This window comes from Lithobates pipiens, unplaced genomic scaffold, assembly GCF_037356315.1.
Source record: "Lithobates pipiens isolate NorthernLeopardFrog02 unplaced genomic scaffold, aLitPip1_a1.2 Scaffold_18, whole genome shotgun sequence".
In the NCBI taxonomy this organism is placed as follows: domain Eukaryota; kingdom Metazoa; phylum Chordata; class Amphibia; order Anura; family Ranidae; genus Lithobates; species Lithobates pipiens.
This window is the reverse complement of record NW_027507758.1, coordinates 177,581,574-177,594,735: the sequence shown is the minus strand read 5'-3', so window position 1 is coordinate 177,594,735 and position 13,162 is coordinate 177,581,574. Positions and strand designations below refer to the sequence as shown.

Sequence of the window (13,162 nt, the reverse complement as noted above, 5' to 3'; positions counted from 1 at the left end):
TGACACCATAATGGGTGGGGACATCATCCGGTGATGTCCCTATATAAGTCGCCGAGCATCGCGTCGGAGCCATTGTGAGCGGAGGATGGGACGAGTCAACATCTGAAGAGAAGAAGAGAAGAACAGAAGGCGGCAGCGACGACGACAGCAGCGACAGAAGACCGGGCCACCGCCTGCAAAAGAGCTAGAAGAAGGCGCGGTGGCCCGGCAGAAGAACTGAAAAGGGGGAAAAGACCCCCGAAGTCGGACGAATAGGCCGGCGGCGAGGAAGAAAGCCGGGCTCCTCCGCTAGCAAAAGAGCTAGCAGAAGATAGCGGTGGAGTCCGGCGAGAAGACTCCCGAAGACGGAAGACCCCCGGAGCTGTGCAATAAACAATTTTTACCCTATGTTGTGTTTTTTTTTGTACTTTTTTTCACAGGTGAATGGGTAGGGGTTGTACCCCATACTTATTCACATAGGGTGGGGGGTCGGTATCCGGGGGATTCCGATAAGCCCCCCACCCGCAGACCCCGACAACCAACTGCCAGGGTTGTCGGGAAGAGGCCCTTGTCCTCATCAACATGGGGACAAGGTGCTTTAGGGTGGGGGGGCCGCGCGGCCCCCCTTCCCCAAGGCACCCCCCGTGTTGAGGGCACGCGGCCTGGTACGGCTCAGGAGGGGGGCCCTCGCTCCTCCCCCCCTTTCCTGGCCGACCGGATAGCGTGCTCGGACATGGGTCTGATGTGGACCTGGGGGGAACCAACTCGGTACTTCAAATGAAACCTGGAGATCAGCTTTAATTAAAAAGTCTATTAAATTTGGGGTGCAGTCACACACAATTTGCAAATATGCCAGTTGGTCAGTGTGCCTTAACACTGCTAGGAGATAGAAAAAACAGCATATTCCTGTTCTATGTAATCTGATCTCCCCAGCTCATCCGCAAAGTAGTTGTAGAAAGCTGTTTTGTTTAGATTTGCCACTTTCTAGCAGCAAGTAGTAAAACACATTATGGAAAGGCAATAGATTGCATATTTGCTAAACATAAAGCATTCTCTCATTGGAAGAGGTGGAGAAGCAGGGAGGTGCACTTCTTTGAATGGCGCTCATGTCGAGTGGCTGAACTCCTGTGTTCAGAATGAAGCAGAGCAGCTGCCCAGCAGGGAACCCAGAAGCAAGTGGAGATCACTTGGGTAGTGGGATCGGCCGGGTATGTTCTAAACATACCAAACACGTAATCTTTTGGCTTCACCCCCTAAGATTTTCCATTAGAGTACAAGCACTGACATCACAAATTGGAGTAATCTCACTTTATGTAAATGAAGGATAAATGCAAGATCCTTATTGCATCACAATAAAAGTCACTTCTTAAGTGAGTTGTTAACAATCAAGCTGATCCAAATAGCACCAAATGAATAAAAAGGAACAAATAAAGAACAAATTAGAGGCATATGTTTCCGAGATATGACCCATACCATTTGAAACATATCGCTCTCAGATGCTACAACATAAAGAGGTAAATCATCAAGTTATGTGAGAGAAGCTAAAGTACTTACCCCATAGAAACTGCCTCTAACCACTAACCAACTAGGCACAGGGAGGGAAGGTGTGCTACTTACAGATTTGTATGGTATAGACAGATGGCTTAAGCAATACTCTGCGAACTGCCACTGAACTGTAGTTACGATATCACACCCCATTGCATAGGAGCAGAAAATAGCATATCTAATACACAGTGACAAGTTCAAAAACAGTGGAAGAAATAGGCAGCATCCCGCATCACCAAAAACAGGCTGAGTGGGAGCATAGACCCATTTTTTTGGAGTCTACCATGGGCATAGTGAACATGATGGAAGTACCTGTAGTACCCTGTCCTAAGTGAAAATAACAGTCTGCATATGTGTCTTAAAGCGGTTGTATACCTGCACAAAATTATATATATATATATATATATATATATATATATATATATATAGTTTTTAAAAAAACCTGTAAGGCAAAAGGCATAATGTGCTAGTATGCACTGCATACTAGCTCATTATGAAATACTTCCTTAGAACAAGGCATCGGAAGCTGATCCCAGTCACTGCTGAGGGAGGTGACATTTCCCCTTGGTGAGTCTTTCAGGTTTGCAACTCGGGTGCATGCATGCAGGAGACCTCTTTCCGGCAAGGTCCGACAGCGAATGCGGGACCTTCAGCCAGACCTTCACAACGCATGATCCGCTGATGTCACCGGCTGCATGCAAAGTGAATATTTCCTAAACCGTACATGGAGATATTCATTTTACCTACAGGTAAGCCTTATTATAGGCTTACCTGTAAATAAAAATACAAAAAAAGGGTGTACATCCACTTTAAAGCATAAGTAAACTCTGCTATCCCTATTGTGTTTTTCATCTAGTTAGTTATAAACACTTCTTTGCAATCTTTATATAGTAAAATGTATGCAGGAACAATTCTAACGTACTATTTTTGTGAAGTTTGTAGAAAAAAAATAAAAAATCTTCTGGGATAAAGCGGCACCATCATGGGTACTGTTTTGAGTCGGTTGTGTACATCATTTCCGCCCTTCCTGCTTTCCCCTACTGTATTCTAGAGCATGCGTGATAGTGTATTACCAAGCCTCTTTCTTAATCCGAAAAAAATAAATTCAAAAATCCAAAAGTTAATTTGTTCCTAATACATGGCGTTAAAGATATACATTTTCCCTGTGTTATACTTGCCTTTGCATGTCCGGTGTTTTGCAGCTGTCAGGCTGAAAGCTCCTGATGATTTCAGCAATAGGCATCTCTATGCCCTGGTTTACTCCCCGTGTGACGTCACACGGTCACAAGGGGAGAACCAGGAAACTGTGCCAGTAATGAATGCCCAGTCTAGCGAGTTTTCACAGCTGGGCTGCAGACAGCAGAACTTGAGGACAAAGCATGCTGTTACTGGAGAGATGGCACACAGAGCATGCTGTGAATCAAAGGACGGGGAGCCCATGTGCCGGTAATGTCAGCAAACATTTCAGGGCGAATTGCAAAAAAGACGATACAAGGGGACTTTTACAGTCAGCGATCAGTAGCTTTAGTAATGAGGATTACAATAGTTTGGTTGGAGAGTTTACAACCACTTTAAAGTTCTGAGCAATCTTGGTCTGTAAATTGGAGTAGTGAAATGGACCATTCAATTATGTTGCCCTGGAGCTCACATAAACAACGTTGTGGGCTTCAGGGGAGGAATTACCTGGCTGCAGCTCATTCATAATCACTTCTAATCTTGAATGGTAATCACAATTATAATTGCCAAATGAAGCTATTATAGAAATCGGAAAATATTTTGTATTTGCAGTAAAAGAAAAAAAATACTTACTTCTGTTTTAATCTGATGAATGCGGAAGACAAATTATTCCAAGCTTCTGCATTCTACAATTAAATAATGAATAGAATAAGGAGACAAAATACTTGAAACGTTAATGCACATACAGTATATGTTCTAAGTACTTTTAGGAAATCAAAAACAAACATTACCGGCAAGTATAAAATGCAAATACCCCAAAATTGCATATTAAAATGTTCATATGTAATGCTAATCCCTAAGAACAAAGTTAGGAAGCCACCCTCTAAAGCAGAGAAAGTATACATATAAATCAGAATGGATTTGTGGTGAGGTAATTCTGACTCTGGCTTAGTGTCAAAATCAAGAGTGGCCTTTTTGCAGAACAAAAATTACCTTTTATGGTATTACAATGCAAGCTTTAAAAAACAAGGAGGTAATTGGACTCTGCTACCCAAATCTCTATATTTTTTTAATTTTACTGGCGCAGGGGGCCTCCTGCATGTTTTGTGCTCTTTTTAAGCCAAGATCCTTGCCTATATATGGGGTGACACTAGGCCCCGGGTTGCAAAACATACCTTGCTTCGATCCAAGATACAAGGAAAGATTGGGAGTCCCACATATATATATAGTTACTTCCACGCTGTGCAAATATCCCAACTTACATCAGGGCACAAAATACTAGTTTTCTAGTATTCTAGTTCTATTCTAGTCTTATTACCTCCCATTCTTTTAAAGCGTGGGATTCAGTTAAACATTCCAGCAAACTTCTATCACCTCATTTACCTTTAATCTCCTTTTTAGATTGTCCCTTTTCACTCATGTTTGGGATTCTCCCCAAAGTTTTATTTGGCGGTTTGACACAAAATTGACTCTCCTGTACGATCCTCTTTGTCCCTTTGGATTTAATTCCTTTGAACCTCTCAAAGAATTACATAATATACTGCCTAATGTTCATATTGAACATTAGGCATCTTCCCTGCTTCACTACTCTTATACCCCTTTACAGCTTACAACATTTGAATATTTCCATAACACAAACCAACACACCCTGGGCATTATCTTCACTATCTGCTCGCTGCTATTAATGTCATGCTTTTTTTCACCATCTGGTTATTATGCCTATTTGGACCTCTGACCTTGGAATAGCTTGAGAAGGTTGGTGAGATATAAGGGTTAACACATCTAATGAGCTATTAATGTTCTAGCTAATGAAACAAATTATAAAGTACTAGAGCGTTTGTATCTGGTACCTCCTGATCTTTTGAGGAAGCAAGAGAAGATATGTGCTCCATACAGCCCCCAGTGGTGACACATATGCATGACAACATTTACTAATTTAAAGGAGACATTCATAAGAAATTGCAAAAATTTCATAGAAAACTCCACTTACCTTTCCCGCCGCAGGGTTTTCTGTGGTAAAACCAACAGACCCAATCTTCACCCTTCACAGTGGGTTCCGTTCACAAACCTTCAGGAGCAGGGGACCCTCAGGGAACCCACAATCCTGGACCTGTAATAGCACCTCCGCCAAAAAAATGTATGGCCTTAATACCAAAAGTATTGGATCCCAGGGTCCAGCTCTCTAAAAAGAGAAGCGTTTACAGGCAAAACCTTGTTTTTCCAGACACAAGGCCCAGGTATCATTCAATTCGGCCTAAAAGACACTTTGGATCCAGCTGCATGGCTAACCCCAGCAAGGATTGCTCCAGTTGAGCTCAGCACAGCACATCTTCACTCTTAGACACTGGTAAAAAAAAATCAGGTACTCCCAGAAGTGGGAGGGGTTATAAAGGGAGTGGACTTTTTGTCTTAGGGTGTGCCAGTGTCCATCACCTGAAGGTGGCCTATAACCCACATAGTAACTACTATGGCTCTGTGTCCTGTGATGTACGATAAGACATCCAGATATACCACGTCTACGGGCCTTTCTTTATCTAGATGGCAGCTCACCTCCTCATAGAAGGTTAATAGATTGGTTTGGCAAGAATGATTCTTCATGAATCCTTGCTGATTACTGCGAATGATACCGTTATTACTAAAATCTCGTATACACTCCCTTATCATCCCCTTCAAGAGCTTGCACAGAATTGATGTTAGGCTAACTGGTCTGTAATTCCCAGGGATGTATCTTGGCCCTTTTTAAAATATTGGTGCTACATTGGCTTTTCTCCAGTCAACTGATACCATTCCAGCCAGTAGACTGTTCATAAAAATTAGGTACAATGGTCTGGCAATCACTTAACCAAGTTCATTAAGGACCTTCGGGTGCAAGCCATCTGGTCCTGGTGACTTAGAAATAGACTTGAAAAACTCAACATTAATAATTCTGTCCTCTGTTAACCATGAGGGTGATTCCTGTGACATGTCACGAGGATAAACATTGCAGTTTTGGTTACCGAATCTCCCCCGATTCCCTTGTGAAGACTGAGGAGAAGAATAAAGTCAATACCTTTGCCATCTCTCCATCCTTAGTAACCAGATTCCCTTCATCAATCTTTATGGGACCAATATGATCTAACCTCCCTTTCTTACTATTTGTGTACTTAAAGAAATTCTTGTGATTTTTTATTTTTACTCTTCTATGTGCCTTTCGTGTTCCATCTTAGCCACCCTGATTGCACCCTTACATTTCTTGCTGCATTCTTTGTAAAGTTGGAATGCCGATGATGATCCCTCAGCCTTGTATTTTTTTGGCCTTCGCCTTTGCTTTTATATGAATTTTTACATTGGAGTTAAGCGACCCAGGACTTTTGTTTTTATTTCCCATTGGGATGCACTGGCTAATGACCTTATTTAATAAGCTCTTAAAGCATACCCATTTCTCCTCCTTGTTCTTTGTTCCTAAGATTTTATCCCAATTATCATCTTCGTAGTTTAGGGAAGTTGGCTCTTTTGAAATTCAGTGTCTTTGTATTCCCCCCGTTTCCTATTTGTGTGATTTATACTAAAACAAATTGACCTGTGATCACCATTTCCTAAATTGCCTCATATTTCCACATCGGTGATCAGGTCTGTATTGTGGGTAATCAGTAGGTCTAGTAACGCTTTGTTTCTAATTGGTGCATTTACCATCTGACCCATGAAATTGTCCTGCAAGACATTTAGGAAAAAGGAGAAATGGCTGCACATCCAAAGGTTCCAAAACAAAATGCCTTTTATTGAAAATGATCAGTATACACTAAGGACACCAGGTATTATTTCACACATCTGACCTGTGCTTAATCATTACAAAGACTATACTGAAACTTATATAGGACCACCCTGACATCAACAGGTGCTCATTAGGCGGTCAAAATAAGGACCAGCTGCACAACATGATTGATGAAAACATATATTAAAGAACCACTTTTATCCTCCGAAATATCAACTGTATAAACCTATACATGGGTTGGTGGGAGCTAGTTGGTGGGCGATAGTAACCCATACAGGTTGTCTATTTCATTGTATTCTTAGGTTTATTGATGACCTCTTGTTTGTTGTGTAGAAAGGTACCAGGCTCATGCCTTCTCTTTTGAGACAACTAAACAATAACAACAAAAAACTCACTTTTACTGGTAATGCTGATGATTGGTCTGTATGTTACTTGGATTTCAATCTTCTAGGGAAAATGGTCAAGTGGAGACCTCTTTGTATAGGAAACCCCTGTCTGGCAATTCGCTCCTACTTGCACAATCGGGACATCCTAGGCACACAATTGAGGGTATCCCGGTTGGACAATTTCTGCGAGTGAGATGCATTTGCAATGATGATCTACAATTCGAACAGGAGGCTAAGTCTCTGTATGATAGATTTTTACAATGTGGGTATCCAAGATGGATGCTCGACAGGGCTTAATCTTTAGCTAGATAAAAATGTAGGACTGAGCTACTTCAGAGATTCAATCACAGGAAGAATGATAAAGCCAATCATTTAACCCATCCACCCCCATTCAGTAGTGAGTTGAGTCAGATAAAAGGCATTATCAATAGACATTTAAACGCTTTATACTCTGATGAGATTTGTGCCAATATTCTAAGGGAGGGCATCAATGTAGACTTCCGGAGGGCTCCTACTCTGGATTATTCCTTATCTCCCAGCTTCTTCCAAAATAAACTTCCCCAATCAGTCACTTGGCTTTTTTGTAAAGGTAACTACAGATGTTGCTTTAATGGATGCTCTTGTTGTAGGCATGTCCACGCTGGTGATACGTTTTGCTCTTTTGTGAGTCAGAAGGTTTTTGATATCCATTCATTCTTTAATTGCAATAACAGTTATTTGGTATATTTAATTACATGTGCTATTTGCAAAATGTAATGTGTTGGAAGAACGACAAGATGCTTCTGTGACTGCTTCCAGGAACACATCCACAATGTGGAGAAAACTCTGTCCACCAACGTGGTTAGGCATTTCAATGCATACCACAATGGGGATACAACAGCAATGAAAGTTCAAGTGATCGAGAGAGTCAGGGCCCCCAAAAGAAGATGGGTGATGTTTTTCTAACTTTGTGCCAGAGGGAAGTATTTTGGATCTTCCATTTACAGACTCAGATACCCCGAAGTTAAAATTTTGAATGGGATCTTAGTCATTTTTATGAACAGATCAGGTAATGCTTCCCCCATCATCACCCCCCCCCCCCATTACTCCCCTCTTTCCCTGTTTCTATAATACACGCATGATACATGCACATGCATTTTATTATAATTTTTTCACTTACATCCTTTATGGATGTAGCACTCTATGGAGGGGTCCTTATGGGGCATACATGTGTTTTAGAATGTTCCCCATAGATTGACTGTCTCTAAGACATTGGTGTCTCTGGTGTTTTCTTTTCAGGAATTTGCAGAATGATTATGGCTGTATCTTTTCATGTCTTTATTTAGATATTACATTACGTTTATAGTTATCTACACAGACAGACATTCAAGCATTGACATTTTGGCCTTTTAAACTGTCCATTTTTACGCACATATTCCACCCTTTCATTTTGTTTTAGGCACATGTGATTCACATGTACCTTTCTTGACATTAGAAAGGTTACAAGTTTACACGTGTTTGTGTGTCCATTTAGGCTGCTTGTTGGTTTGAGACAAGTATAGAATTTTAATATTAATTTAATAATTTTTTATTCACTTTACTTTTTCATTTTATTTACTGTTACATTTATACATGTAATTTTATATTGCACACATTCACCCACATACAATTTTTTATATTTTCTTTTTATTATATAGTCCATGCTTATATTTGGGCACCTTTTATTGTGCCCACTTTTTTCATGGCAGTCTTTTCACATTAAATGTCTGTCTCTCCCTCCCTTTCTCATTCTATTTTGCTTTGTTTTCTTTTGTTCTTATATGTCCTTCCTCTTTTTGGTGTTTGAATACCTTCATTGATATACGCACTTTAATGAGACACGTGGGGGGGGGTTATTTACGAAAGACAAATCCACTTTGCACTACAAGTGCACTTGGAAGTGCAGTCGCTGTAAATATGAGAGGTAGATCTGAAATGAGGGGAAGCTCTGCTGATTTTATCATTCAATTATGTGCAAGCTAAATTGCTGCTTTTTATTCTCCATAAAAAATGTCCCCCTCGGATTTACAGTGACTGCACTTCCAAGTGCACTTATAGTGCAAAGTGATTTGCCTTTCATAAAAAAAAACCCCATGGTGTCTAAAATTCAATATGGGAGAACAAACATAGTCTACCCCCATTTTTCTATTATTCATGCACCATTTAGTAGTAACAACAACATATACATTTCACTCTATTCATTTATATGTTTATTGTGTATACATGCATTTATGCTGACTTTGTTTTACTAGATATGTGTGTTTACTTTGTTGTATGTATTTATGTATATATAATTTATATGTACACAATAATTATTTTGTACACTTTTTATACACAGTTGTTATTTTGGAGGATAAAAGTGATTCTTTAAAATAGGTATTTATCAATAATGTTGTGTATCTGTTGTTTATTTGGACCGTTTAACAAGCACCTGTTGATATCAGGACGGTCCTATATAAGGTTCAGCATTCAGTATAGTCTTTGTAATGATTAAGCACAGGTGTAATGTGTAAAACACGTCTACGTGCCTAATACCTGGTGTCCTTGATGTATCCTGGTCGTTTTTAACTGCTTGCCGACCAGCCGCCGCAGTTGTACTGCAACATGGCTCGGCTGTGAGAATCGCCATCATGTTATGTCACTTCGATTTGTGGACACTCCCACGATCGCTCATGACACAGTGAGATCCCCTTCAGTTATAACACACACTAGGGAACACAGTTAACCCCTTGACCCCCTAGTGTTAACCCCTTCACTGCCAGTGACATTTTTACAGTAATCAATGCATTTTTTTTTAGCACTGATCGCTGTATAAATGCCAATGGTCCCATAAATTTGTCAAAATTGTCGGATGTGTCCGTCATAATGTAGCAGTCCTGATAAAAATCGCAGATCGCTGCCATTACTAGTAAAAAAAAAAATGCTATAAATCTATCCCCTATTTTGTAGATGCTATAACTTTTGCGCAAACCAATCAATATATTACTATTTTTATTACCAAAAATAAGTAGAAGAATACATATCGGCCTAAACTGAGAAAAAATGTGTTTGTTTTTTCAGAAAAAAGGGGATATTTATTATAGCAAAAAGTACAAAATATACATAGTTTTTTTTCCAAAATTGTCACTCATTTTTTTGTTTATAGCGCAAAAAATAAAAACCGCAGAGGCAATCAAATACCACCAAAAGAAAGCTCTATTTGTGGTAAAAGGATGTCAATTTTGTTTGGGTACAACGTCACACGACCGCACAATTGTTAAAGCGACGCAGTGCTGAATCACAAAAGATGATGTGGTCATTCAGCAGCCAAGTGAAGTGGTTAATAAAAGGCATTGTGTTTTGGAACCATTGGATGTGCAGCAATTTCTTCTTTTTCTCAAGTTTTCACGGAGGCGGGCCGGGGCTGGCACTCCTACTTGGTTCTAATAGAGGTATTGCATACACTTGGAGCAGCAGATCCCTTTTCTCTTAACCACTTCAATACTGGGCACTTATACACCTTCCTGCCTAGACCAATTTTCAGCTTTCAGTGCTGTCGTAATTTGAATGACAATTGCGCGGGCATGCAACACTGTACCCAAACTAAATTGTTATCATTTTGTTCCCACAAATAGAGCTTTCTTTTGGTGGTATTTGATCGCCTCTGGGATTTTTATTTTATGCTAAACAAATAAAAAGAGACCAAAAATTTTGAACTAAGCTAAGTCAAAGCACACATGTGAACCACCTCTGGGCTCTTTAATAGTATCAGGCTCCTGGGTTCTTCAGCATATCTATCCTGGATATATGAAAGGAAAACTCGATAGTGCAATAATGTTTTAAACAATTTACTAACTAAAGCAATAATCCCCTTCTGGGGTAATCACACAGATCAGGTGCGTCAATGCACCATTTTATGATGAACATAAACAAGGTATACCAAGTTGGTATCGGGATTATATGAGCTTTCTCCTTTGGCTCACAAGCTGCCTGCCGTGCCGTCCTGACCCCTCCCCAACGCGTATCGATACAGGGCTATCGTATCTACTTCAGGGGGAAATATATTTGGATGGTACGATTATCAGTATTTAAATAGAGTCGGTGGCAATTTTGTTGAAGACCGAGGACACTCTACTAATTTCTCTATGATTGCAAATGCGTATATTACATGGAGATTGCTGGTCGGATACAAATGATGGCACTCAATTGGATCACATATTAAATTGTTTTTGAATTACACGGACTATTATCACGTTCTCAGCAATGTAGTTGGATGTTAATCATATGCACATGAACACTTTTTTATATAACTTGAATCACCAATTTTTCCTGTATGCCATATGCATTTATTTTATGTATTCACTTATCTGATATTTATTTATTTCCTATTTGATTTAATAACTTGGAGGTATTACACATAGTATCAGTGTACGCTATTATTAATATCTTTTTGTTAGCACAGCATATCTAATTTATTCAAAGTTTAGAAAGTACATGTGTTTTGTGTATGTACAATTACGCATAATTTATTAAATCAGCTGAAGTACAAATTTAACAAAATCACGCATTCAATATGATGACTACCTACCTGTTTTTAGTCACTAGCGTAAAAAAATCTTACATGACCAAAAATTATATTACTAATTCAAATGGAATTAGTCAAATGATGCATAATACAGTATTTTAACATCACATTCATTATCCTCACTGGTCACATTATAGTGACTTATGAGACATATGAGAATAAGGGCCAGTTCATACCAGATGCAGTTCCGTTTTTTCTGCACCAATACAGTCAGTTATGGTCAGTTTCCAGTCGGTTTCTGAAACTGACTGCATGGTGTGAACTAGAGCCATTGGAATACATGGAAAACACTGTGCATGCATTGTTAGTGCAAAAAAAAAAGCACACGGAACTGAACTGCATCTGGTGTGATCTGGCCCTAAACATTTCCTCACAATGCTGACCACGTTCTAAAAATGCTAGTAGGCTGGTTATTATGTTGACCCTTGGCCCAGAAGCATATCAGGAACCATATCAGGATGATATCAGTGTGTGAATAGAAAAGAGGTAAATAGGAGCTGCTAACGATCGTTTTGCAAAAAATTAAGTATTGCAATAAAATACTTAAATGTCCTTAAAGAAGAATTTACCATAACAATAGACTTTTTCAGTCAAACACTGCTTTGAAGGCATGTAGCCTAGTGCTTAAATAGGCAATTATAACAAACATGTGCTATGACATAATATGTAATTTGACCCAAACTTATTAAATGAAAGAGTAACAGCTGTGTAGAGGGACTAAAACTGGCCAAGGGACATCCATACAAAAAATGAGGCCATGGTAGATGTGGCAAATCTTGTTCCATAGTAAAACTAAGAATAAGGACAACACACAAGGTTACCATCATACATCAGCAAGGCCTCTTCCTAGTAGAAATTCAATGGTAGACAGATATTTCAAGATATGCTTTCCAAACTCTTCTGCAAGTTCACAGCAAACCAGTTGAAGACAACAAAATAGTCCATCAGAGTGTACAGCAGACAAGAATTACATTGTTTACGTCCTTTCAAAACCTGAAGCTGTCCAGCACTGCTATCATCTCAAATTTGGCAGAAACTACTGAGACCCTGGTAAATTTTTATACTAAGAGATGTCTAATCAAAAGCAGCATGCAAGTGTTGTGATCACCATCTTCTCAAAGTTGAAAAAAGGCAAAATGATTCACCTATGCACAAAGGGGGGTGTAGAAAAATCGAAGCAGGTCATTTAGGCTGGGGTCTCAGATGCTGAAATATTCCTCTTTAACCGAAGGACATTTGTCCATGAAGGGCTAAAGAAAAGTACATGGATGCATGTCTGCAGGCAATAGTGAAGCACAATTATGCTTTGGACATTTGATCTGCAGCAGTTTAAAGGGTAAAGAGGAAACCCTTCTGGTTAATCTTCCCCATCTTATCAGCACCAAAACAGTCTCAAATCATTACATTTCCTCTGCAGTGCTTTACAGAAAGTATCCTTACACCTGCTCTACTTCTCATGTAAGTTCTCTTCCTTGATCCAAACACCTCCAGCTTACCATAACTCTCCTATAATACAATTTGTCAGTCAATTTCCACTTTTATTTGCCCAATGTAACACTGCTTTTATCTAAAAAATTTCAGAAATGGCTTTTTCTTTAAGGCTAGGTTCACGTGTCCAGTGCAAATTTCCGCTCTGGCATCTTTAACAATAGCCAGTTGTTAAGAAGCGGGCGGCAAATCCGGCAGCCACATTCTTAACAATGGATCACTCATTAGCTTTCCCCGCTGGCAGCCGAATATCCA

The 13,162-nt window shown here is 39.6% G+C and overlaps 1 protein-coding gene across 1 annotated transcript in view; it reads right to left on the bottom strand.

Annotated features, from left to right (window-relative positions):
* Positions 1-13,162, bottom strand: part of TTC27 (tetratricopeptide repeat domain 27) — a 626,083-nt gene that overhangs the window by 63,742 nt on the left and 549,179 nt on the right. The window contains exon 16 of the mRNA XM_077486426.1: positions 3,334-3,386. Within this exon, the coding sequence (XP_077342552.1) occupies positions 3,334-3,386 (53 nt within the window). The remainder of the gene's footprint in view (positions 1-3,333; positions 3,387-13,162) is intronic.